This window comes from Dictyostelium discoideum (assembly GCF_000004695.1).
Source record: "Dictyostelium discoideum AX4 chromosome 5 chromosome, whole genome shotgun sequence".
NCBI lineage: Eukaryota > Evosea > Eumycetozoa > Dictyosteliales > Dictyosteliaceae > Dictyostelium > Dictyostelium discoideum.
In genome coordinates this window covers 2,485,546-2,513,139 of record NC_007091.3, presented here as the reverse complement: position 1 = coordinate 2,513,139, position 27,594 = coordinate 2,485,546, and the positions used below count along the sequence as shown (strand labels likewise).

General features: G+C 21.5%; 13 protein-coding genes across 13 annotated transcripts in view; 9 read left to right on the top strand and 4 right to left on the bottom strand.

Moving 5' to 3' along the window:
* The window catches only part of adcF (arrestin domain-containing protein), a gene marked incomplete at both ends in the record, with an annotated part of 3,093 nt that extends 17 nt beyond the window's left edge, over nt 1-3,076 (top strand). The window contains one exon of the mRNA XM_631260.1: nt 1-3,076. This exon is cut by the window's left edge and continues 17 nt beyond it. Within this exon, the coding sequence (XP_636352.1) occupies nt 1-3,076 (3,076 nt within the window).
* Nucleotides 3,077-3,979: 903 nt separating this feature from the next.
* thyB (thymidine kinase) lies at nt 3,980-4,874 on the top strand (the record flags this gene model as incomplete). The annotated part of the gene is made up of 3 exons (XM_631259.1): nt 3,980-4,042; nt 4,168-4,295; nt 4,382-4,874. The coding sequence occupies 3 exons, from the start codon at nt 3,980-3,982 to the stop codon at nt 4,872-4,874; spliced, it is 684 nt and encodes a 227-aa protein (XP_636351.1).
* Nucleotides 4,875-5,541: 667 nt separating this feature from the next.
* DDB_G0289243 (hypothetical protein) lies at nt 5,542-9,005 on the top strand (the record flags this gene model as incomplete). Its single annotated transcript, XM_631258.1, has 7 exons — nt 5,542-5,591; nt 5,675-5,939; nt 6,183-6,970; nt 7,007-7,079; nt 7,275-7,489; nt 7,567-8,448; nt 8,537-9,005. 7 exons carry the CDS (start codon nt 5,542-5,544, stop codon nt 9,003-9,005), a joined length of 2,742 nt encoding a protein of 913 aa, XP_636350.1.
* A 978-nt stretch (nt 9,006-9,983) lies between these two features.
* DDB_G0289227 (hypothetical protein) lies at nt 9,984-12,416 on the top strand (the record flags this gene model as incomplete). Its single annotated transcript, XM_631257.1, has 3 exons — nt 9,984-10,506; nt 10,549-10,978; nt 11,057-12,416. 3 exons carry the CDS (start codon nt 9,984-9,986, stop codon nt 12,414-12,416), a joined length of 2,313 nt encoding a protein of 770 aa, XP_636349.1.
* A 352-nt stretch (nt 12,417-12,768) lies between these two features.
* DDB_G0289241 (hypothetical protein) lies at nt 12,769-12,930 on the top strand (the record flags this gene model as incomplete). The annotated part of the gene is made up of 1 exon (XM_631256.1): nt 12,769-12,930. The coding sequence occupies one exon, from the start codon at nt 12,769-12,771 to the stop codon at nt 12,928-12,930; it is 162 nt and encodes a 53-aa protein (XP_636348.1).
* Nucleotides 12,931-12,975: 45 nt separating this feature from the next.
* On the top strand, nt 12,976-15,038 carry DDB_G0289225 (hypothetical protein; the record flags this gene model as incomplete). The annotated part of the gene is made up of 4 exons (XM_631255.1): nt 12,976-13,012; nt 13,107-13,395; nt 13,490-14,559; nt 14,848-15,038. 4 exons carry the CDS (start codon nt 12,976-12,978, stop codon nt 15,036-15,038), a joined length of 1,587 nt encoding a protein of 528 aa, XP_636347.1.
* An 84-nt stretch (nt 15,039-15,122) lies between these two features.
* DDB_G0289223 (hypothetical protein) lies at nt 15,123-15,422 on the top strand (the record flags this gene model as incomplete). Its single annotated transcript, XM_631254.1, has 1 exon — nt 15,123-15,422. One exon carries the CDS (start codon nt 15,123-15,125, stop codon nt 15,420-15,422), a length of 300 nt encoding a protein of 99 aa, XP_636346.1.
* Nucleotides 15,423-15,875: 453 nt separating this feature from the next.
* Nucleotides 15,876-18,521, bottom strand: DDB_G0289221 (deoxyribonuclease II family protein; the record flags this gene model as incomplete). The annotated part of the gene is made up of 4 exons (XM_631253.2): nt 15,876-15,911; nt 15,986-17,458; nt 17,520-18,008; nt 18,069-18,521. 4 exons carry the CDS (start codon nt 18,519-18,521, stop codon nt 15,876-15,878), a joined length of 2,451 nt encoding a protein of 816 aa, XP_636345.2.
* A 1,142-nt stretch (nt 18,522-19,663) lies between these two features.
* DDB_G0289219 (hypothetical protein) lies at nt 19,664-19,897 on the top strand (the record flags this gene model as incomplete). Its single annotated transcript, XM_631252.1, has 1 exon — nt 19,664-19,897. The coding sequence occupies one exon, from the start codon at nt 19,664-19,666 to the stop codon at nt 19,895-19,897; it is 234 nt and encodes a 77-aa protein (XP_636344.1).
* Nucleotides 19,898-20,027: 130 nt separating this feature from the next.
* Nucleotides 20,028-21,739, bottom strand: DDB_G0289217 (hypothetical protein; the record flags this gene model as incomplete). The annotated part of the gene is made up of 3 exons (XM_631251.1): nt 20,028-20,256; nt 20,371-21,389; nt 21,506-21,739. The coding sequence occupies 3 exons, from the start codon at nt 21,737-21,739 to the stop codon at nt 20,028-20,030; spliced, it is 1,482 nt and encodes a 493-aa protein (XP_636343.1).
* A 300-nt stretch (nt 21,740-22,039) lies between these two features.
* On the top strand, nt 22,040-23,566 carry DDB_G0289215 (hypothetical protein; the record flags this gene model as incomplete). The annotated part of the gene is made up of 1 exon (XM_631250.1): nt 22,040-23,566. One exon carries the CDS (start codon nt 22,040-22,042, stop codon nt 23,564-23,566), a length of 1,527 nt encoding a protein of 508 aa, XP_636342.1.
* Nucleotides 23,567-23,643: 77 nt separating this feature from the next.
* Nucleotides 23,644-25,236, bottom strand: DDB_G0289213 (hypothetical protein; the record flags this gene model as incomplete). The annotated part of the gene is made up of 1 exon (XM_631249.1): nt 23,644-25,236. One exon carries the CDS (start codon nt 25,234-25,236, stop codon nt 23,644-23,646), a length of 1,593 nt encoding a protein of 530 aa, XP_636341.1.
* A 379-nt stretch (nt 25,237-25,615) lies between these two features.
* DDB_G0289211 (hypothetical protein) lies at nt 25,616-27,197 on the bottom strand (the record flags this gene model as incomplete). Its single annotated transcript, XM_631248.1, has 3 exons — nt 25,616-26,674; nt 26,779-27,020; nt 27,107-27,197. 3 exons carry the CDS (start codon nt 27,195-27,197, stop codon nt 25,616-25,618), a joined length of 1,392 nt encoding a protein of 463 aa, XP_636340.1.
* Between the last annotated feature and the right edge of the window lie 397 nt (nt 27,198-27,594).

Below are 27,594 nucleotides of genomic sequence, written 5' to 3'. Positions count from 1 at the left end.
GAATAATGAAAATGATGGTGAAAATATTAATAATATTCCAAAAAAGAAAAGTGGTAGTAAAAGACAATTAAGTTTTAAAAAGAAATGGAAAGCATCATTTAAAAAAAATGATTTTGTTAATTCTCATGGAATAAATTATAATAAGAGTGTTGGTGTTGGTGGTAATAGTGGAATGCCACAAAGAAGAAATAGTATTGTTGCAAAACCAATAGGATTAACCTCATATAAAATCAATCACAATCATAATTATCAATCTCAAAAATTAACATGGAAATATACATCACCAACCAATTCATCATTAAATCTTAAAAACTCTGATTTAAAATATTTAAATAATGAAAATAAAAATATTAGTGACAATAGTAATTTTGATGATGGGGAAGAAGATGATACTGATAATAAAAAAAATATTAATAATAAAAATAATAATAATAATAATCCATTAACCGATATTATAAATATTGAAGAAAAAATAGCCAATACCACTACCACTACTACAAACACCACTACCATTAACACAGAAACTAAAAATGATATAGATACCACCATTTCAAAATTAAATAATTTTTATGATAACGATGAAACTAATAATAACATTCAAAATGAAACAGATGGTAATAATAATAATAGTTTTTCAATTTCTAATAATTTAATTATAAAAGAAAAAAACAATAATAATAACAAAAATGATAATGGTGATAGTGATGATGATGAAGATTGTAAAATAATAATTCTCGATAAACCACACATCGAAAATTTAAATGATAAAAACAAACAAATATTATCTCAACCACACACACTCACACAACCACTAACACCCACTTCTAATAATACACACAAAAGCACACTTTTCAAAAAATTAGAATTACCACCAGCACCACCATCACCACCACAACCACCAGTTTTTCAAAATTTAAATAATTGTGATAATATAATTCAACACCAGTTAGAAAATAATTGTGATGCTAAAAATAAATCTATAAATATTTATAATAATGAATTTGATTTTAAAAATAATAATAATAATATTATTGAAAATAATGAAAATTTTGAAAAAAATTTAAATTTATTAAATAATAATAATAATTTTTATCATAATAATAATTTAAAAAAATCAAAAGATAATATTTTAAAAAAAAGTAATAATAATATTAATAATATTAATAATATTAATATAAATAATAATAATAATAATAATAAAAAATCAAAATCAAAAATTAAAATTTTTAAAAAATTATTAAATAATAATATTGATAGATTAAATAAAAATAATATGGATAACGTTTTAATGAAATCTCAAATTATTCAAATCAATGGTGCAGAAATTGATGATGGTAATAATTATTTTAATAAAAATGATCAACAACACATTGAAGATAATTTAATGTTTTTAAATGAAACATCACAAACCAACAACGCAACATGTGAAATCGATAATTTAATTGACTCAATTAAAATTAATTTATCAAATGGATATTTCATTGCTGGTCAAAAAGTAACTGGTAATTTAGAAATTTCATTAAATCAAGATATTAAAACATCTGGTTTAAATTTAAAATGGAAAGTTTTTGAACATGTTATAATCAATCATTACCAATCACCACAATCACCTCAAAAATTAAATAAAAAAGATAAAGAAAAGGAAAAAGAAAAAGAAAAAGAAAATGATAATGATAATGAAAATAATAATTCAGAATCATTAATAAGAGATCAATCATTTGAATTAATTGATGCATCTTCTTTAAAAAGTTTTTCAAATTCTTCAAACTGTGGTAGTTCATTAAGAAATAGTCAATCAATTAATTTAAATAATTATAATTTTAATAATTATAAAGGTGGTACATTAAAAAAGAATTCAAAGATATTTAATGTTTTAAAGAACAGTTCAAGTATTACAAATTTTTTAAAAATTAATCCATTAACTTCATCATCATCTGATTTTTCATTAAATTCATCAAGTAATTATAATTTAAATTTATTTAATGAAAATAGATTAATTTATAAAAATCAAGAAAAAAAAACAATTTATGAATCTGGTGATTCAATTTTTCAAACTGATGATAATGGTGGTATAATGAATTCTGGTTTACATATAATTCCATTTTCTTTTTTATTACCATCACATTTACCAAGTTCATTTAGTGATTTTACAATTGATAAAGAAACAAATGAAAAAATATTATCAGCAATTATTTATAAACTTTCAATTTCATTTCAAGATATTTTATATGAAGAAGAAGATAATGATGAAAATAATAATAATAATTTTTATAATCAACATGATGATAATGAAGATAATGAAAATATTAGAAATAAAAAAGAATATTTAAAATCATTATATGAATTATTAAAAGATTATAAAATTAAAAAAAGTTTTACAGTTTGTGAACCATCTATAATTGCTGCAAAAGTTAATGAAATTCCGATTAGAATGGAGAAAAAGAAATCATTTTTAGTAAATTCTGGTCAAATTTCATTAAAGGTTGCCTTGAAAAGAACGATTTTCTTTGCAAATGAAAAAATTCCAATCAATATAAAAATTGAAAATGCATCATCAAGAAGTATTGATTATATTTTAATTTCAATTAAAAAAATTCAAAATATCTCATTAAGTTTAATTAAAAAATCAAAAAATAATAATGAAAAGCAACAACAACAAATTGAAAAAGATAATGATGAACAACAACCAAATATTACAGATCTAACTTTATCACCATCATCTTCATCATTTTTATCAAATTCTTCAAATACATCATCTTCAAAGAATAATAATAATAATAATAATAATTTAATATTTAAAAAATGTACTTTTAAAACTAGTCAACGATTTAATGGTGTTGATGCACATTGTAATTTTAGTGATACAATTTTATTTGATACAAATGAAATCAAAGGTTTTAATCAAACTACAAATGGTACTTTAATTAAATGCCATTACAATATTGTAATTCAATGTTTTGTAAAGAGAGCGTTTAATGTCGTTTGTAGAATTCCAATACTTTTTGGTGCTTTACCAGAAAATAATTTAACTTCAATATTTAATGATGAATATCAATTAAATTTATTAAATATGTAAACTATATATATATATATTAAAAAAAAAAAAAAAAAAAAAAAAAAAAAAAAAAAAAACCTATTTCATAACAATCATTTGTAATAATCATATTTGATAATAGAAAAAAAAAAAAAAAATAAAAAAAAGTAATAAAAAATAACTTTTATCTTCAAAAAACATTATTATTATTTTTTTTTTTTTTTTTTTTATAGAATGAAAATTAATAATGGTTCGATTTGAAAATATTTCTATTTGAATATTTAAAAAAGTAAAATAAAATTGAAATTAAATAAGCAAAAATAGTGCTTATTTAATTAGGTATCTAATTTTTAAAAAAAAAAATATCTAAATATCTTTTTTTTTTTCTTCTAAATTTTATTTTTCTTTTTTATTTTTCATTTTTTTCTTTTTTTTTTTTTTTTTTTTTGGTTTTTTTTTTTTTTTTTTTGATATGAAAGCGACAGCAGATAATTTACTTTTTATTGGTTTTTGAAAATCACAGATTTTCCGCAGGTTTTTTTTTTTTTATTTATTTTTATTTAATTTTATTTTTTTTCAAATTCAAATTTAAATATAATATTTAATTTTTTTTTTTTTTTATTTTTTTTTTTATTTTTCTTCGAAATAACGGATAAAAAAAATAAAATATAAATTGAAAAAATTTTTAAACTTTTCTTTTTTTTTTTTTACATATACACACACTCACACACTTAATCATATTTATATATATATTTTTTAATTAATAAAAAATCATATATATATCTTATAAATTTGCTTTCATACAAATTAAAACCGTTATTATTAAATAACTTACATCATATAAATTTATACTTTTAGTATATCTTTTTCACTCTCATCTTTTTTTATTCCCCATTTAAAAAATTCAAATTTAAATTGATAATTAATTAAAATTAAATTCAAAAAATGATTGTAACTCAAATTGCTGGTAAAATTCAAGTCATCTTTGGTCCAATGTTTAGCGGAAAGGTAATTAAAAAAAAAAAAAAAAAAAAAAAAAAACCCACATAAAAAAAAAAAAAAAAACTAATTTTCGTTTTTTTTTTTTTTTTTTCCCCCCTTTTTTTTTTTTTTTTTTTAATAATATAAACTAGACCACTGAGCTCATTAGAAGAATTAAAAGATTTAATTTTGCAAACAAAAAATGCTTATTAATTAAATATAGTAAAGATACTAGATATAACGATAACATTGATAAATCATTTTTAGTTACCCATGACAAGTAAGTTTTTTTTTTATTACTATGGAAAAGATTAAAAAAACATTTTATTAACTTTTTTTTTTTTTATTTCTTTTCTTTTCAATCAGACAAAATTATCAAGCTTTCCCATGTTCAATTTTAGAAGATGTTAAAGAACAAGCACAAAACTATGATGTAATTGGTATTGATGAAGGCCAATTTTTCCCAGACGTTGTACAATTTAGTGAAGACTTGGCAAATCAAGGTAAAACCGTTATAATTGCCGCACTAGATGGTACCTTCCAAAGAAAACCATTCCAATCAGTCATTGATTTAGTATCAAAGGCTGAATATATTACAAAGTTAACTGCCGTTTGTATGGTTTGCTACAATGAAGCCGCCTTTTCAAAACGTATCGTCGAAAGTGATGATATCGAATTAATTGGTGGTATAGATAAATATATTTCCGTTTGCCGTGGTTGCTACAATAGTGATCAAAATGAAGGAAATAGTACCAAACCAAGCAAAACCGCACGTCATTCTCATTCTCAAAGCGCACCATCCGTTGCTCCACTTGCTGTAAACATTAATCCTGATGATCATTTAAATAATGATTATTAATTATGAAGATCCTAATTATATTTGTACATTATAAATTATAATCAAAAAAAAAAAAAAAAAAATCCAGGAAAAAAAAAAAAAAAAAAAAAAAAGAGAAAAATCCAAAAAAAAAAAAGATTAATTTCTTTTTTTTTTTTTAATCTCGATAATTAATAATAGTAATAATAGTAATAACAATAATTCAACTACTAATTTCTTCAACCCCACAGCAATAATTTTTTTCAAAAAAAAAAAAAATAAATAGAATAAACCTTTGTAAATATATCAAACACTTAAAATTTTAATTTCACTTTTATTTGTCTCAAATATCTTTTTTTTTTTTTTTTTTTTTTTTAAAATTTTTTTATTTTTTTTTTTTTTTTCAAATTAAAAAAAAAAAAAAAAAAAAAAAAAAAAATTATTTCTCCCGATACACAAAATATATTAACCCAATTCCCGTCTTTTACTTTTTTTTTTTATTTTTCATCTTTTTTTTTTTTTTTTTTTATTTTCTTTAGTTTCTAAATAACATTTTATATGTATTACTAATTTAATTATTGTTAGTACAATATATTAATGTATTTATAACAATTTTTTTTTTTTTTTTTCAAACACATCATACATCCAAAAAAAAAAAAATAAAAAAAATAAAAAATAAAATAACTCGCATATATATATAAATACATAAATGGAGGGATTTTTTAAATTTTTTAGATCAGATTCAAGTTCAAATCAAAGGTATTATTGTTATTATTATTATTTTTTTTATTTATTTATTTTGTGTTTGATTCTAATGCTATAAAATAAAATATGATTTTTAGTAGTAGGTCACCAGAATTTGAATTAAATAATGATCAAATTAGGTTTGTAGTTTATCAAAATTCAAGTACACTCTTATTCGATACACTTCAAGTTGATTATTTAAAGAATAAAGCAAAGGCTACAGGTACAACCAATGGTACAACTACAAAAGTAATTTTAAATTCAAGTGGTAATCCAACAATTGTTACAAAACCTTCACCAACTTCTACAAATAATTCTAATTTAAATGGTAAACCTTCTACACCTTCTCCAAATCAAACAAGAGTAATTATTATTATTATTATTATTATTATACATATCAATATACAATACATATCAATACATATATATATATATATATATATTAATACATACTTATTGTTACTTTAGACAGGTAAAATTGATATGTTAAGAGAAATGATGTTTGGTACGGTACCAATGAATATACAGGGAACAACTACAAAAATACATTATTTACCAGATAGTCAACAAGTTTTACTTACAAAATTATTTACATTAAATTTAAAGAGAGAAGAAAAATCACCTCATAGTAGTTTGGATTTATCTTCTGCACCTTCTTCACCAAATCATACTAGTAATAATAGTAACAATAGCAATAGTAACAATAACAATAGTAGCAATAACAATAATAATAATAATAATAACAACAATAGTAGCAATAATAATAATAATAATAATAATAATAACAACAACAACAACAACAACAATAATAATAATCACAGTAACAATAGCAACAACAATAAATCGCAAATGACTCAGTCATCATCATCAGCAGATTTATTATCACAACAAAATAAAAATGTCTCTGATACAGCTTCAGTATTATCATCTGATAGTGCAGATAATAATAGTAATAGCCAAAATGGCACCAACACCAATAATAATAATAATAATAATAATAATAATAATAATAATAATAATAATAATAATAATAATAGTATAAATTTGAATTCATCAGATACAGGTATACCTCATACGACACCAACAAAAGATATGAATGGAGTTAATCATAATAATGCATCGTTATCATCATCATCAAATAGAATAAGATCATCATCATCACTTGGTGGTAGAATACCAAGATCACCATTATCACAACCAAAAGTAACAAAATTAACAGTTGCAATATGTGTAATTTTTGGACCAACTGTTGAACAATTAAAATCAATTCCAACAACAACAACTACTCCAAATTCATCATCATCACCATCATCATCATCTTCACCATCACCATCACCATCATCAGATAATAATAAAAAACCAGGAAACATTGAATCCGTTTCAAATTTCCATCAGTTTATTATAACTCATTTTTTAATAATTGATATGAGAATTAAATTTATTGTAAAATTATTAAAAAATCAATTATATTCAAAATTTACAAATTTACCAAAGAATGGTTCAGTATGTATTATTTATTTATTTATTTATTTATTTATTTATTTATTTATTTATTTATTTATTTATTTATTTATTTATTTATTTATTTATTTATTTATTTATTTATCACTTTAAACTAATTCTTTTTTTTTTTTTATTTTTTTTTATTTTTTTTATTTTTTTTTTTTTTATTTTTTTTTTTTTTTTTATTATTAATAGCTAAATGGATTTGGAGTTACAGAAATTAATCAATTATATGCTGAGGTTGAAAAATTTAGAGTTTATATTAAAGATTTTTATACAGCACCAAGATTGGAAAAACCTTTATGGTTGGATACATTAACAAATCCAAGTACAAAAAGACAAACATATGTAGTTTTATTAGAAAGTTTAAGAGAATTATTACCAATTTATAATTCTCAAAAATCAAAATTGTATGTATCTATTAATTATTAGGGGTTTGTATAGATTTTTAACCTTTTTTTTTTTTTTTTTTTATTTTTTATTTTAGTTTTTTATCAAATTTAATTTCAACGATTCTATCATATAATCAAACATGGTTAAGTAATATATTATCAGCAAATGGAAATTCACCATCATTTAGATGTACAAATGAAAAATGCAATAACGATTATAATTTTCAAAATCAATTTCTTTATCAATTATCTCAAATTTATGGATATAGTGGTTGTATTTCACCAGGTTGTAAAAATAATAGAGGAAATTATAAACTAAGTAAACTAATAATATTATCTCAAAAGGATGATTTATCAAAGAAATTATTGAATATAGTTAGTTACTTTTGGAGAACTTTTGAATTAATTATAAATAAAAACTTTTTATCAAATACTCAACAAACTCATAAACCATTATATAATGAAAATGAATTTTTAATAAACTTTTTGGATAATCAACAAGATAATCAACAACAACAACAACAACAACAATCACCATCCTCATCATCATCATCATCATCATCACATAATCATCAACAACAACAACATCATCCATCACATATTAAATCAAATACAAGTAAATTATTAAATGATCATTTTAATGAATCATTATCATTATCAGCGAAATCACAACATACAGATTATACGATTGGAACACAAAATTTAAAGTTACCAAATTACTTTTTCGATATTTCAAGATCACTAACTGGTACATGCTCTTCAAAGTATATTAGTGATTTCTCAATAATGGCATTACAAAAAGATGATTTCTATCCAAAATTAATTGAAGATCTTAGATTATGGGTTGATCATCATCCTTTCTCTTCTCCAATTAAAGAATCAAATGCTATCATTGCTGATGTTACAAGATGTAAAGTTGATATTATAATTTGTAGTAAAGAAAATCTTTGGCTTTCTTCAAATCCTCCTGTTCAAATGTAAATTGTTTTATTATTTATTATTTTAATTTCGTAAAAATATATATATATATATATTAATTTTTTTAATTTTTTAAATTTAAATTAGAAATAATGTATCATATCCTGATATTAAAGTATTAAATGGTGTATCATCAGATTATATATCATCAGTTTTATCATCAATAGTTTATTTTTGGACAATTGGAATGCCACCAGAAACTTGTATAATGTTTTTAGAGGATAAACTTAGAGAATTATTAGGAAAAGCAATGACATTGAATGAAACACTTAAATTTTATTCATCAATAAAACAACCCATTCCACCATCTTTTAATTTATTTACAAATTCAACACCAGCTTCAACAATTCCAATCCCTTCTTCAAATTTAACACCATTGGCAACTCCTTTAGCCACTCCAAATCATTCACCACAATCTTCAATGAGATTCTCAAATCAAAAATTACAACCTTTACCAAGAAGTGGCGACTATTTAATACTCGAGCATATTTTAAATTATTTGAATGATTGTTCTTTAATTGATAAAAATAATCAATTTGATAATTTTAAAATTTGAAAATAAAATAAAATAAATATATATAAAGAAAAAAAAAAAAAAAAAAATATCCAAGATTTCAAAATCATTTCTTTTTTTTATACCAATTATTTTATTTTTTAAATTAAAAAATAAAATAAAAACCAAAAATATAATATTCTATAAGAGGAAGTTTTTTTAAAGAATAAAAACCTGTTTTTTTAAGTTTGGTCGATGTAAAAATTTCAACACTATATTTAATTGTTTTTTTTTTTTTTTTTTTTTTTTTTTTTTTTTTTTATCTTTGACAAATTTTTGTCAGTATTTTTTTTTTTTTTTTTTTTTTTTTTTATAAGTTTAATAATAACAAACAAATTAATTTTATTTTTTAAAAACAAATGGATTATAATTTATTATCTGAATTTTCCAAAAAAAAAAGGGGAAAAGGTGAAACAATTGATTTAAATTCAATCAATTCACTAATTACTAAAAAAAAAAAGAATATCAAAAACTAAAAAAGATGAAGAGGAAGATGAAAATAAAATAATAGACCAAGAAATTCCAAAAGAGACTGATGTGGATGATACAGAAAAGGAGAAAAAAAAACAATTGGAAAATGAAAAAGAAGATGAAGATCCAATTGACTCTTTAAAAGAAGATGAAGACCCAATTGACTCTTTAAAAGAAGATGAAGATCCAATTGATTATTCTAAACCAATAAAATGGGATCAGGTTAAAATCGATAAACTAGAATATAAAAATTTAGAAGAAATTAAATTCATTGCAACCTCAATTGGTTTATTTGAAAATGGTATTAAAAAACATGACTTAATTGAAATAATAAAAAATTTTATAAAAATCAATAATGAAATCATTGAAAATAAAATTAAAAGAGATAATATCAATCCATTCAATAAAAATACATTTGGTTCATTAGTTATTCCAATTGGTGGTAAAGATGGAGAAAATGAATTATTATTTTGGAAAGTTTTTAAAAACAAATCAATTTTTAAAACTATAATGTTACACACTCAGACATTAACAATCTCAATGATTCAATATGATCATATTGTATCAGTAGACTCAATGTTAAAAAATAATCAAATTAGTATTTTAAAAGATAAAGTAAAATCAAATAAATATTTATCATTTTTTCCAAAGGTATTTCATACTTTAAATCGTGTAGAAAAAACAATGGGATGGTATGAAATATTTTTAAAAATTCAAGATGATAAAGAATTTTATAGAAATCTTTGCAAAAATTATAAAGATCAAATTCCATTTTTAGACAATAATAATAAATTTGGAATTATAGTAGATCAATTAAAAGCAGCAAATTGTATTGTAGGTTTACAAGTTTTAATTGAAAATTCATTATACACACCAACAATGCAAGATTTAAAGGCTTCAATCTCTGATTATAGACTTGAATTTATTAAACTTATATTACCACATATTTTCAATGGAGAAATTGAAAATAATATTGATAATATTGTATCTGGTATTTCATATTATTATAGTAATTCTGATTATTTTAGTTATAGTATTTATAATTATAATTATAATTATAATTATAATTCTAGAGATGATGAATATTATGACACAATAAAATATTTAATCAACTTATTAAAAACCAATGAAAAACATTCAGATACTGCAATTCCAAGTCTCATTAGGATTTTATTTGATTTATTTAAATCTGAAAAAAAAGAAAATTTAAAAACATTAATAGAATTGATCACTTTTTTCGATTCATTAGATTATTGGGAAACATTTAAAAAACTTGCTATTCAATTTAAATATCCATGGCATAAAGAGGAGTCATTCAATAGCAATGAAATTGAATTATTAATTGATGAATTTAAAAATAAAATTGAATTTATTAAATCAACATTTTCAAATGATCAACTAGAATCAAGTGTTTATCATCCAATTAATTACCAATGTAAAGAAAATGAAACCATATCTAAACTATTAAGTATTTATCATATTGTAAACAATCCAAGATCACATTGGTTTGTTGAATACTTTATTTGTTATAGAGGAGAATTTAAAGTTAAAGAAGATTTTAATTTGTACCAACTTTTAAATAGTATATCAGTCGAAACGAGAAATATATTCGCATTTGGAAAAATTATATTAGAACACGCAAATTATAGAATATGGTCCACATGTTCTTTTGATGACCTTACATATAAATCTAAAATTGATGATAATCTTTATATATACTTTTTTATAAATGAAAACTTTATTCTTTTTAAAAAATGTCCAAAAAAAGAATCTCAAATTGAATTAATAGATAATTTAATCAATGATATTCTTACATCAAGTAACGAAAAATTATTTCCAATTTTTTTATTAATGTTACTTGTTAAAAATAATAATTTAGAGTTGGTAGATTATTTTTTTTCTAGAGTCAATAAAAGTTTAATTGTTGCTCAAAAAACTGATCAGAATGAACAATTAAGTGAACATTCAATTTTCGAAAATATCAAATCAATTGAAATGTTTGAATATTTATTCAACAAATTACATCATTTTTCATTTACTGCAAATATGGCAGACCCAAAATATTCCAAACACCTCGAAATGATGATTGCAAATAAAAGTTTATATTATAGATTAATAACATTTTCCCCTCAGGCCAAACTATCAGTATCTTTTATTAAATATGTTTTTAAAAATCCATACAAATATAATTTAGAGAAAATTTTACAATTTAAACCAATAGATTTTTATGAAAATCACAGTGATTATTGCCAATGTTTAATTGATCAAGTTAAAATAGTTCAAAGTTTTCCAAATTGGCCAAAAATTGATGACCACTTTATGAGTCGATATTTTAATTTAATCCCACTTAAATCTCTTCGTATTGCTTTTAAAATTTATCAAGATCTTTCACCAAGAAATAGTCATATAAGTAGATATAGTTTACATCTTTTAAATTATTATTTTGATAATATTGAAAATGATAAATTATTTCAAGATGACGAAATTACATTAGAAGAATTTATTCAATACCAACATGTCATTGAACTTTCAACAATTAGAGCAGATTTAAAAACATTGGATAGAGTATTAGCCATTTGTGAGAAACTATATTCAAAAGGAAATGACAATAATTTATCAAAAATAGAATCAATTATTTTTTATAATATTTTAATAATTGCAGTTTCTCAACAACAAATTTTCACAATAGAATATCTTATATCAAATCATATGTATATCTTTAAAAAGAAAACAGATTCAAAATCAAAATTAAACTCAAATGATAGTTTTAGAAATGGTATATTTACACAAAATGACTTACGTGAATTGGTGTTTATATCTTTACGTCATTACAATATTAAACTTACAAATCTCCTCTTATCAACTATTATAATCACAAAAATACAATTTGAAAAACATTCATCCAAACCAATTTATTTTCATTTTCAAGATAGATTTAAATAAAGATTTTAGTTAATTATTAATTTGTTTATTTGATTTTTTTTATTTTTTATTTTATTTTATTTTATTTTTTTTTTTAAACCTTTAAATATGAATTTTTATTATTATTATTATTATTTATTTTTTAGAAATTAAAAATAAAATATTTTTAAGAGGAAATTTGAAAAACAGAGAAAAAACCAAGAAAATAATTTTTTTTATCAGAAATTCAAATTTTTTTTATCTTGGACCCAGTTTTTTTTATTTTTATTTTTTATTTTTTTTTTTACTTCTTTTTTTTTTTTTTTTTTTTTTTAAAACACCAAAATCACAAACACACCAATAATTATTTTTTAAAAACAAATGGATTATAATGATGAACTTTCCAAAAAAAAAAAGGGGAAAAGGTGAAACAATTGATTTAAATTCAATCAATTCACTAATTACTAAAAAAAAAAGAATATCAAAAAAATTAAAAACTAAAAAAGATGAAGAGGATAATGAAAATAATAGACCAAGAAATTCCAAAAGAGAGTGATGTGGATGATACAGAAAAGGAGAAAAAAAAAAAAAAAAGAAAAAAATGGCAAAAAAAAAAGAATTTGGAAATGAAAAAGAAGGTGAAGATCCAACCGAAATTATTATTATAGTAGATATAGTTTACATCTTTAAATTATTTTTTTGATAATATTGAAAATGATAAATTATTTCAAGATGACGAAATTGCATTAGGAAAACTTGCCCAATACCCTCGAGCCATTGAACTTTCAACAATTAGAGCAGATTTAAAAACATTGGATAGAGTATTATCCATTTGCGATAAACTATATTCAAAAGGAAATGACAACGATTTACCAAAAAATAAATCAATTATTTTAAATAATATTTTAACAATCAAAGTTTTTATTGATGATCTTGAATTAACTGATACTATATTTGGATTAACAAGCATAAATGGAGTTGATTCATTTTCATTTATTGCTTCTGGTTTAGGTTCTTTAAAGTAAGTGAAAAAAAAAAAATTAAAAAAAAAAATTTATTAATATTTATTAATATTTAAAAATATTTTTTTACAGTTTCATTCAATTATTTTATAGTGATAGTTTACCGATGTTTATAAACGATGATATTAATTTAGAATTTTCATTTGAAAGACCAATTATTAATAGTATATTACCAACAAATGGAGATTACAATACAAAAGTTACAATTAATGGTAATAATTTTAGAAAAGGTCAATCAGTAAAAATTGGAGACATATTAATAAATGATATTGAATTCATTTCAAACCAAGAGATTATTGCTTCAGCACCATTTGGATTTATTAGTGGACTTGTAGTTGTTCATTCAGATGATCAATACAGTTTAGAAGAAATATCATTTAGTTATCCTTCACCAATTATAGACCAAGTCATTCTTTCAAATTATGAATCAAAATTAAACACAACAGGTACAAATTATTTCACAGTAATAGGTAGAGGTTTAGGTACATACATTGCAGAACAAGTGGATATTATTATCAATCAAGAGTTTTATGCAAGTTGCGAATTCGATTTCTGTGAAAGTTTAGAAATTATTGAAGATATAGATATAAAAGATCAAGGAATTTGTCAATATTTAAAATATAATAATTATCAATATATCGATGAAAACTTTGATATAGTAAATTGTATTTTAGCTGATTCGATTGGTATAGATAAATCAATCAGTATCAAAATTTCAGAATACCAAAACCAAACTTTCACCTACTCTTATTATGAACCATGGATTGAAAAATTAACACAAAACTCTTTATCAACAAACACTGATGGTGGTGAGGTTATCGTTATAAATGGTTACAACTTTTTACCATTCGAAAATTTAAGTCCATACTATGAAAACAATGAAACTATTGCACAATGGTTAAATCAATCAGAAATATTAATTGGTGAAAGCTATCTTTGTCAATCAATTAATTGGACCAGTTCCTATGAATTAAATTGTACAATCCCACCAGGAATTGGTGTTAATCATACAATCATTGTAAAAGTAGGCCTTCAATCACCAAATCATACTGATTATTTGTATTCTTACGATCCACCAAAACTTGATACAATCAATAATTCCACTGGAAATGAAACACATTACTATTCTTCAACAGATGGTAACAATGAAATTATAATAACAGGTAATAACTTTATTCCAAAAGAGTTACCAGATCATTACAACCAGAATGAAAATAAAACCATAAATTCAATACTATTATTAAAGTTGGTAATCAAGATTCAAATGAAACCGTTTACTTCTCATATGAGAAGCCAATTTTATTGGTAATAACTTTATAGAATATGATGATGGATCTGATGAAATTGTTGTTAAATTTAATAATAAACCAACAACAACCATTGAAAAAACAGAAACTTCTATTAAAATTAATCCGATCCAATTGAAGATGATGAATATTCAAATATTTTAGAATGTCAATATAATCTCATTGAAAATTCATTATCAACACACTCTAATAATAGTCCATTAAGATGTTATAATAATGAAACTGAAAATTACTTCATTATGAATACTACACTTTCATGTTCAAAAGATGAATCATTAAGTCAAGATAATAATACGATTTCTTGTTTAGCAGATACGGGTATCATCTGTATCTGAAAAAGATTATATTGACATTCTAAAATCTTTTTCTATAAGAACTCAATTACATGCACCACAGATTATCCATACTATAGATGTACAATGAAATCTCAACCATCACAAGATGATAACATAATTCCAGAACCAACATTACCACCAACTCCATCAATTGATGATGATTCCAAATGTATTTATGATTCAGCCAATCCATATTCAATAGATCTCCAACCAACGATTGGAACTAATGTCAAATGTCCAACAAATGAAAAAGAACTTCATTATGATCTTTCAACTTATCTAACATGCACAGATAATACCATAAAAACTCCACTTATTCAGTTTCATATTCAACTTATGTTTGCATTAAAACAAAATAAAAACATGGTTTTATCAATAATTTAATTTGATACAAAATTCATTTTTAGTGTTTTTACATGTATAACATTTTAATTATTGTTTACTAATATTAATATTAATTATTCCTCTGAATATTTCTAATTAATTTTAATTTTTTAATAAAAAAACTAAATTATTTTTAACCTTTTTGTAACATTCAAGGGGTCAAATTATAGCTAACTATCCAATTAATATTTTATTAATAGTAATAGTAATAGTAAAGGTAAAAGCAAAATTAAAAAAGAAATAGAAAAACTAGAAAAAGATAAACAGGATGAAATTAAAAATCAAAAAAATGATAAATTCAATGGTTTAAATCAAAAAGAATAATTAGAAAATCTGGCTACAGTAATTCAATTATGGCATCCATCTTCATATTTTCAAGCTTCATTTTTTTATTTGATTAACCATTAAAAAAAAATTAAATGTGATATTTATTTTAAAATAGAATTTTTTTTTTTATTTCTTAATGCACCATTTATCCAATTTTAAAAACTAAAAAATTTTATTTTTGGAATTAGTTAAATTTTAAAAAAATTAAATTAAAATAAAATAAATTTAATACTTACACCTTCGGTATATTCACCCAAAACTTTTCTAAACTCTTCAATGGAATTGATATTTTGTAGATCACCATGTTTATTTTCTGTTAAGAGAATACAATAGATAAGATGATCTTGACAATCCGGATGATAATTAATGATTTTTGAATCTGTATCACTTGGATAAGCTTTACATATTTTTTTATTAATTTCATTATAATCTTTATCATCATGACCTTCTTCGCTATCACTTTGATCGCCTTCATCTGGGAATTTAAATTTTTCTAAATCTTCTATATTGACTTCTTTCAATTGAATGATGTTTTCATTTTTTTTAAAATTCAATTTTTCATAGAGTCTTTTAACTGAATCCACAGTTTTTAAATCGATATATATCTTGTCTGGGAAAGGTGTGACTGTTGATGTTGGTACAACAATTGTATTTTCTGTTTCATCGTTTACACGTCTATCTTTTAAAGTAACTGTTAATGTTGATTCAACATAGATATCTTTATACAATTGGTAAGATTTGGATTTTTCAAATCTACAAGTGACATCATTATCATCACATAAAATAATTTCCCTTTTAATTGATGGAAACACATTGAAATCGAATAACTCTGATTTGTATTTATTTGTTGAAGTTTGATCCTTAAGTTGGGTTAATAGTGGAATATAAACATTGTCATAACCATAATTATATTCATTTGAAAATAATTTATCTTCATCTTTTTCATTATTGTAAACGATAATAAATGGATTCAAATGATAGTATTTTTCATCATCTCCATAACCTTTAACCTTGGTTTCAAAGTCTAGCTTTCTGTCACCTAAAATGACTTTGAGTTCCTTTGGATATTTAGTTATTAATCCGTTTAAATTCAACTTTTGACCTGCAATGCTATTTAATCTTAATAATTCTTTTTTAAGATATTGATTTTCCTCTGGGTGTCTAATTATACCAACTCTTCTGTAAAAGTATTCAGAAAGATATTTCATTTTATCACTACAAAAAGCACCACCTCCACGTGCCTCTTGCTTTCTTTGCCAATTTAAATCACCAAAGCAAATAGTCCCACCACCGCCACCGCTATCTACTTTATCTATATTATTGAATTGATAAGAAATTTTTGAATGGTCACTTCCTGAATCAGCACTAATAACTTTTGACCAAGGTGTTTCGAATCTGTAAGAAAGATAAATTGATTCAACTGCTTGAGAAATTGCATTTTTACTTTTTGAAACCTTTGTTTGAGTATGGACCATTGTTTTAAAATTATTACCATTTTTAAAATTATCTATATAATGCCAAATTATTAAAAATTTAATATTTTCCTCAATTTTTTCATTATACTCTTTATAGAGGTATTTATTTGTTGTTTGAATGAAGTAATCCCCTTTATTTTTACTCTCATAAATTTTATTATAGTGAACATTTGTTTCAAGAGGATTTTGAGCTGTATCTGATGATGTAATATCTTTGTCTAGAATTAAATCTGCCTATTTTAAGAATGTAAGTTTGATGATTTATTAACACAAATTTATAATTAAAATTACTTACCAATTGTGACCATTTATTTAAATAAATAATTCCATCCCATATATCAGGATCACCATCATTATTTTTTCCAACAAAAATATATTCACTCATTAGACTATCCAATTCTTTAAAAGTTTTGGGAATTTGTGATGCTAAAATTGTACTATTAATTTTTTCCAACTTAATGACTCCTGTGCTTATCCTTTCAACCTTTGTTTGGAGATTTTCGGAATAATAATTGGCTGATGATACCTTTTTATTACCATTTACTGTTGAAACTGTATTAATGGTTTGAATATTTAAATTACTATAAATAATATACTTTGGAATAATATAAAGTTCTTCTTTTGACAAAGTTATACAAATTGAATGTTGAGCATGTTGATTATTTAAAGTATTTTCATTGAAATTAAAAAGAGGTTCATATCCTGTTTCTGGAGATTTTGGAACACTGTGAATTACATGAATTCCCCCATTTTCATTCCAAATGAAAAATCCTTTTGCATGTGCCTTTTTTTAGATAAATAAATAAATAAAAAAAATAAAAATAAAATAAAAATATTAGAAAACTATTAACAACAAAATAATAATCAAAAAAAAAAAAAAAAAAAAAAAAAAGATAAAATAATTAACACAAACACTATTATCACCATGACTGGGTTGATCATTATAAGATAAACTATTAAATAAAATAGCACCAGATTCATTTGGTAAACTCTGTTTGTATGTTGATGTAATCGGGTTTGGTTTTGTTGTATTTGGATCTCTAATATTAAAATCAACTATTTCATTAATCTCTGAATTCATTTCTTTTAATGTGCTATCAGTATAAATAGCACCTTTACTGTGACTCAATTGCTCTAAAAACCACCATTCCACATTCTTTTCTTTAGAATCTCCATCTCCAAATACCTGACTATCCTTGTAAACATTTTTTGTTGTTTTACATTTTGGAGGATCACTACAATAAATCTGTGATATTATTACAAATAAATATAAAAATATTATATATTTATTTCTCATGTTATTATTTTTGTTTTATTTATTTTAATATAAAAAAAAAAAAATTATTTTTATATATAAAAAAAAAAGAGTATGGTTGAGAAAAAAAAAAAAATTACAATCAATTTGCGTCAAAATCAAAATTTTAAACTTAAAAAAAAAAAAAGAATTATTTTCGTAATGTTTTTTTGATTTTGAAGAGATCATTTTTCGAGATACAAATTAAAAAAATTTTCGTTTGTTTTTTTTTTTTTTTATCACAAAATATCGAACGGGCACGAGCAAAAAAAAATGCAAGGAGGTGTCACGAAAAAAAAATTGTGTTGAGAAATGCAACAATTTTTTTTTATTGGTACCCCATTACTTCATTAGCATCAAGTCCACTTCTCCATACGATAAAAAAAAAAAAAAAGGGATCGCTAATTTTTAAAAGAGAAAAAAGTGTTGTTGCTCCACTAAAAAAAATAAATATATTTTCATTTTTTTTTTAAGAAAAAGATGGGCTTACTTGTTTTGTGAATGAAAATTTTTTTTTTATTTTTTTATATTATTTTTTTTTTTTTTTTTTAAAAATAGAAATAAACTTTGGAAATTTTATAGAAATAAATTTTTGAATAAAATTATATATTCAAATTTTGAATTTTCAAATATTTATTCATATGATAGATTATATAATGTTTCAGAAATTTTATCTAAATATACAAATGGTATTGAAATTTTAAAAGATAAAGTCAAAAATAATCAATATTTATTTTTTGAAATTAAAATTACAGGTATTATTAGAGAAACATTCCCAAATTTGATCTTAGAACTAATTAAAAAGGATGAACTATTTTATAATCAATTATTTGGTAATAATGAATATTATTCAAAAAACTTTAATCTTAATGAATTATTTATTAAAATTATTCAATCATCAAATTTAGTAGCATTAAAATCATTTATCAAATTAATATATAAAAAAAACAAAAATAAAATTAATAAATTTAATGATAATTTTAAAGTTTTTAATTATAAAAGTTTAAAAATGTTGAAATATATAATAACGATTGGTGGTGGTGATAAACTATTAGAGAATTTAGAATATAGTGATATAGAATTGTTTAATAATTGCAGTTTCCCAACAACAAATTTTCACATTAGAATATCTTTTATCAAACCATATGTATATCTTTAAAAAGAAAACAGATTCAAAATCAAAATCAAACTCAAATGATAATTTTAGAAATGGTATACTTACACAAAATGAATTACGTGAATTGGTATTTATATCTTTACGTCGTTACAATTTTAAACTCACCAATCTCCTCTTATCAACTATTACAATCACAAAAATACAATTTGAAAAACATTCATCCAAACCAATTTATTTTCATTTTAAAGATAGATTTAAATAAAGATTTTATTTATTAATTTTTTTTATTTATTTGATTTTTTTTTTTTTTTTTTTTTTTTTTTTTTTAAAAAAAACCTTTAAACATGGATTATTATTTATTAAAAAAAAAAAAAAAGATTAAATTTATTATTTTAAAAATGAGTTTTAACTAAATCGCTATAATCACCACCCATTGATTCCAATGCTTCAGCCCAAAAATTTTTTGGTTTTAATTGTTTAAGAATTGTTTCGTTACTACAATCTGCTCTAAACCAAGCACCTTCTTTAATTTCTTTTTCAAGTTGTCCTGGATTCCATGTAGAACAACCTACAAACATTAATAATTTATTTTTATCAATTTCTTTATTTCTAATTTTATCTCTATTTTTTTATAAAAAAAAAAAAAAAAAAAAAAAAAAAAAAAAAAAAAAAAAAAAAGGTTAATTCTTGTTTTGATTATTTTTTTTAATAATTATAATAATAATAATAACTTACCCAACTTCTTTTAATTTGCCACCAATATATAAACCATCTCTAATTTTTTTAGAACCAGATAAATTTGAATAAGGATGAACGATTTGAGTACAATTTAAACCATCAAAACCACGTGATAAAACAGAATGATCAGTAATTGATTGAAGACCACCTAAATTCCAATTTAAAGTTTTTAATGGACCAATTGGTCTTTTCAATGCGTATATAAAGAGTCTTGAAAAGTTTTTAGAACGATTGGCTTCTACTGCTGCTCTGTCGTAGTGTGTTTTCATTTCGAAATCAATGTATGATAATGCTGCACCAGTTTGAATTGGAGTATTAATAAAGAAACCATAATGATGACCACCAATTGAATGAGTGATCAATACAACCTTTTTATTCAAATGTTCACCTAATGATGGATGAGAGATTAAAATTGTACCAGGTTTAATTGAACTATATCTAACTACACCATTTTCTTGTCCTTTTTCTTGTTCTCCTTCTTCTTCCTCCTCTTCCCCTTCACCAATTTCTTCAATATTATTTTTGATTGGCCAAAATTTTCTATCTTTAACTTCTTTTTGTTTCTCTAATAATTGTTGTTTTTGTAATTTTATTTGTTCTCTTTTTGTTAATTTACTTCCTTTAAATGAATCTTCTGATGTTGTTGATGATGATGATGATGAAGTTGCTGTTTCTGTTGTTGGAGTTGTTGGTGAGGTTGGTGAGGTTGATGATGTTATTTTTGGTTCTACTTTTGATTCTTCTTTATTTTTAATTTCTTTAGTATTTATTGTGGTATTATTATTATTATTTATATTATTATTTATATTATTATTATTTATTTGGGAATTTAGTGGTCTTGATTTTTGAGGTATAGTTGGATCAATTTCATGCTCATTATTTAAACCACCTATCCTATTATAAAAATTTTTCATCTGCGACATAATTTGTTCTTGATTCGATTCATAGTTTGCATATTTTGATAAATTTATATTCTTTAAAACAGCAAAACCGTCGCTGATTGATGAATTTATTCTCTATTATTATTATTATTATTATTATTATTATATTTTATTTATTATTAGTTTATATATATGAATCATTAATAATTAATCATTCTATTTATTATTATAATTATAATTATAATACATACAACAATATCATTTGTTTTTAAATTTTCATTGCAACTTTCTCTAAACTTAATTTTTAATTTTTGTAAAAAAGATACACTTGGTAAAAAGAATGTTGGTAAACCTGGTCTTAATGATTTTGGTGTAACAAAGTATTGTTTGTATTGTGGGTTCTTATCAATCTTTGAACATTGTCTTACTAAATTTCTATATAAAAATATTGAAACTTCTTTACTTTTATTACTATTATTTGACATTTTATTTAAAGAATAATAACACTTTAAATATTCTTTCTAAAGTTTTATTTATTATTATTATTATAATAAACTTTAATTTAAAATAAAAAAATTAAAAAATTAAAAAATTAAAAAAAAAAAAAAGGGGTTCTTTTTTTTGGGTTGGGGTGAAAAAAAAAAAAAAAGTGAAAAAAAAAAAAAAAAAAAAAAAAAATTATTTTTATTTTTTTTTATTTTTATTTTAATTTTTTTTATTTTTTTTTTTCAAAAAACGACAATTTGAATGGATCAAATTTGTTACGGATTAAATAATTAAAAAACATGATATCTTTAACAAATAGATTATGTGTAAATACCAATAAAAAATTTATAACCAATATTATTTCAAATTTAAATAGTTATAATAAATTAAATTTAAATTTTACAATTTCAAATAAATTATATTTTTCCAAAAATAATCCAAATTTTATAAAATTTAAAATAAATGATAGTGATAATAATAATTTAAATAATAATGATAATGATAATAATAATAATAATTTAAATAATAATAATAAATATAATAATAATAATAATAATGAAAATAATAATGAATCATATAGTTTTAAAGATGAAAATGAAAATTTATTAGATTCAACACATATTGGTAATAGTCAATTTTGTAAGAATAAATTTTCCGAAGAAATTGTACCAAATGTTATAAGTAAAAATATTTTAATTAAAAAGATAGAGAATACATTCAATGGATTGAAATTCAACGATAATCAATTACTTTCCAATTCATTTTCAACAGCGGTAACCTTTTCAAAAGATAATAAAACATTAATCACTGGTAAATATTTCGCAGAAGCATCAAAGATATTTCCATTAGTAGTTTGTAAATATCTATTTAAACGATACCCAAATGTCACCAATAACTATGTAATACCTATAAACTCATTCTTTATATCCCATGTTGTCATTGCCAATACTTTTCAATATTTAAATCTTCAAGGATACATCAAAAAGTTATCAAATAAATTACCAAATCAAAAATATGAACAATTATATTACGTCACATTCATGTCATTCATTGGTTCAGTTTATCTAGATCAAGGTGAATCAGCTATTGAAGACAAAATTTTACCTTTATTCACTGAATATTTAGATTCATTATCACAATATGAATTTGATCATTTATTTGCGAATTATAAAAAATTTTTATTAAAAAAAAAAATAAAAATTAATACTATAGAAAATCAAAATCAAAATCAAAATCAAAATCAAAATCAAAATCAAAATCAAAATCAACAACAACAACAAAATATATATAAAGAAAATGAAAATAATAAATCAGATCCATCAACAACATCAACATCAACATCATCATCAAATTTAATGATGAAAAATCAATCATATCAAGCACCAATTGAAAATCAAGATTTACATCTTTATAAAAATCCAAGTTCAATTTGGGAATATTATAAAAAACAATTAGGAGCTGATGTATATCAAACCTCTAAAAATAATGTACCAGCTTGGTTTTCAACATTAATTTTACATGATTGTGTTGGGTTCTCTCATATTGGTAGATTACAAACCGTTTTAAATCAACATTCAAAAAGACCTGGTCAAATTCATTTAGTTAAAGAAATTAATAGAGGTACTGATAGTTCATTATATTTACATGTTTTAACTGTTGAGAATAATGATTCAAATTCAATCAATAATAAAAATCATAATAATAATAATAATAATAGTAAACCTATAATACTTGGTTATGGTATATCAAATTCAATTAAAGAATCAAGAGATAATTCAGTAACTGATTCATTATTAAGATTATTACATGATAATAATAGAATTTAATCAAAAAAATAAAAATAAAAATAAAAATAAAAAAATTATAAACCTATTTATTTGTATTTTATTTATTTATTTGTATTTTATTTATTTATTTGTTTTTTTAATAAATTTATGGAATTATTTAATAATTCATTAACACCACCGTCACTACCGCCATCAGTACCACCACCACCTCTACTACTAGTTTTTGAAAGATTTATAATATTTTTAATAATTATTAATTTTGCAGTTGTTTGAGTTGTAATAATTTCTTTATAATAATTTGGTAATATGAAATCACAAATTTCTAAAATTAAAATCTCTATGTAAATAATATCTTTTTTAATTGATGAATTTAAATTAATCTCTAAAATATCATTTTCAATTGATTTAATTGGATCAATATTTAAAATACAATATAAATAACTAAACCATTTTGATAAATTAATAAATTCATTATTATTATTATTATTATTATTATTGTTATATAAATGGTAAATTTGATCACAAATATTTCTTAGTGATACATTATGGTCATATCCAAATTCAATTAATTGTTCTTTTAAATAATCTCTATGATTATCTTGAATTATTGAAAATGGGAATTCGAATAAATTTTGAATATTTATTAAAAAAGTTTCATTGTCATCATTTTCATAATCATCATCATTAAAACTATTATTATTATTATTATTATTATTATTATTATTATTATTATTATTATTATTATTATTATTATTTTCATCATTATTATTGTTATTATTGTTATTAATATTATTTAAATTAAAAACTATAACTTCTTTTAAATTATAAGTTGGTTTTAGTTTTAAAAATTTATGAACTAAATCTTTCCAAATTTGATCAGCTTTCATTTTTGAATATTCTTGAATTTTTAAATAATCTTGAAATCTATTATCAATAAAATTTACATAATTATTTCTCATATATTCAATACAATATTCTTGAACTGCATCACATGAGAAATCCTTTGCTTTGTTTTTATCAAATACTCTTGACTCAATAACCATTGTCATTAAGGAATTCGATGATGATGATGGTGATGGTGATGGTGATTGAACAGGTGAAAAATAAGAAAAAGTTGAAGATGATGAAGATGAATTTTTATTAGGTGTATTTAAAGTTGTTGAATTTATATAACTTTGAACTTGTTCTTTTGTTAAGAATAAACAAGTTGGTAATGAATTAATTGGTTGTTTAAAATAAATTTGAACTACTATAACTGGTAATGGATATTTAATCCAATAATTTACAGATTCAATATTAATTGAAGCATTTTTATCTACAACCGTTGCTTTTAATTGAACTCCACAAATTATAGCTTTACTACCTTTTCTTGAAAAATTATTAACAAATTCAATTTGACCATCAATACCAATATCATTTGATGTCGTGGCTCTCCATATATGACCTTGTGATAATACTAAATATCCAAAATATTGAACTGCTCTTTCTCCTATAATTGATCCATTATTATTAAAATTATTTTTAATTGCACTACCACTGTTATTAAATGTTTTATTTTTATTGTTATTATTTGGTGTTGATGGTGGTGTTGATGGAGGTATTGATGGAGTTAAAGAAATCATTGAAAGTGATGATGTTATTTGATTTAATGAAGTTTCTTCATTATTAATATTTTTATCTTTTTTTTTACTTTCATCGATGTTACTCATTTTTCAATTTATTGATAATAACTAAAATTTTCAAAAAAAAAAAAAAAAAAAAAAAAAAAAAAAAAATTTTGAATCAGAAAAATTTTCCAACACCCAACTCATCACCAAGTCCGCCCAATTGCACTAAAAATATCAAATGAAAATTTTTATATCTAAAAAAAAAATAATTTAACATTTTAATTTTTTGTTAATTATTTTTTAAAAAAAAAAAAAAGTTTTTTTTTTAAAACATTTTATTTGTTTTTGTTTTTTTTTTTTTTTATTTTTTCATTTTATTGTTATTATTATTATTATTATTATTATTATTATTATTATTATTATTATTATTATTATTATTATTATTATTATTATAATTATTTTTATTTATTTTTTTTTTTAATTAATCAGATAATTTTGGCTTATCTTCAGTAAATTTAATACCACCAAGAATAATTCTACATTCTTCTAATTTAGAAGAATTAGTGCAAAGAAGTTTTAATTTTTCCATTATATGTTTTGAAACATCACCAATATGTTTTGTAACTTTATCATTTGCTTCAACTGAATCATAAAATCTAAAAACAAAGTTTTTGAAAGCATTTGAAACCGAATTATCAGAGGAGATATGTTTTCTTAATTTTCCTTGTGATTTTGATTCTTTAATGAATTGAATGACTCTAATAGATAAATCTTCAAGTTTTTGTAATAATTCTTTACCAAACTCTTGAATTTGGTAATATCTTTGTGGTACAGGTCCTGAAGCAGTGATCTTTGCAATAATATCATCGATACCACCTAAACCATCATTTAAAATTAAATAGAAAACATCCTTTTCTAAAACATATTTAATATTTGGTGCAATTGAATGGTACTCGAAATACCAATTACTCTTCATCTTATAGGTCTTACCTGAATCGAATTTTAATATATAACCTTCACAATTCTCTAAGCCTAATACAATTTTCAATAATTTTGATGCGCCTGTATTTATAAATTCTTCAGAGGTGGTGGTGATGCTCTTATCAGCACCATTTAATTCACTATAAAGCTTTGAGAAATGTGTATGTGATTTTAAATCAACACATGTTACCACTGGTACATTGAATGGTGCTGTAATCTTTACCATCTCATCATGAGTTAAATATTCACCAGTTTTCATATTTCTCATGGCTATTAAATTTAAATTATCAATTGCATAATATAATACGATTTGATTTGATTCTGAACACCATTCAAATAATGGTGTATAACCTTTTAACATCCATTCTAATGCGAAATCATCATATCTAATATTATTATCTTTTAATTTTAATTGAATATGTTTTTCAACTTTAATTGTTAAATCTGTAATACCACTCTTTGATCCCCATGCTGCTTTACCATTAATTAAAATTGGTGCAATTAATGAACCATCTAATTTTTCTAATACAATGAAATTCTCATCTAATTTAATTAATTCCTTTTTTTTTTAAAAAAAAATTATAAAAAATATAAAAAATAAAAAAAAAAAAAATAAATTAATATTATTATTTAAATAAATAAAATAAATAAAATAAAACTTACTTCTTTTGTTTCTTGTTGTTCATTTATGTTAAAGAATTTATGTAATTTTCTACAAACAATTTCACTTGTTGCTTCATTGAAAATTAAACCTCTACATTCTCTTCTTACTTTATAAAGGAATGCTTTTTTATCATCTGGTTCAATATCTGGATTTGGGAATGAATCTTTAAAACAAAAATCATAATTAAAACAAATTAATCCATTTTTTGTTGTTTCTCTGAATCCAGCTGCATCTTTTATGGCTATAAAAGAAAAAAAAAAAAGAAAAATATTAATATGTTGAGGTTTTCAAATAATAAAAATAAAAAAAAATAAAAAAAATGCTTACCTTCACGACAATCTTCAATTGTTATATCGTGTGGAAATAATGTAGAGTTTCTTAATTTATATGATTGATTTCTATCAATAAATTGAGTCATTTTATTGTACAAATAATTTTATTATTACAAAATAATTTTTTGTGTGTTATTAAAAAAAAAAAAAAAAAAAACTTTTAAAAACCAAAAAAAAAAAAGATATTTTTTTCAGAATTTTAAAAGAATATGCAATCGATTTTTTTTTTTTTTTTTTTTAAATAAAAATAATAATAAAAATAAAAAAATGTTTTTTCAACGAACTCTTTTATTATTTTTTTTGTTTTTTTTCAAAAATAAATAAAAAAAATATGAGTTTTTTACAATTAATCTTTCTTTCCTTAAATGTATTACCTTTTTAATTTTTTTTTTTTTTTTTTTAATAAAAAACTAAGAAATTTAAATTAAGTGTTTGAAATTAATATTTGTTATTTTTTTTAATTATTGTGATAATTAGGTTTTT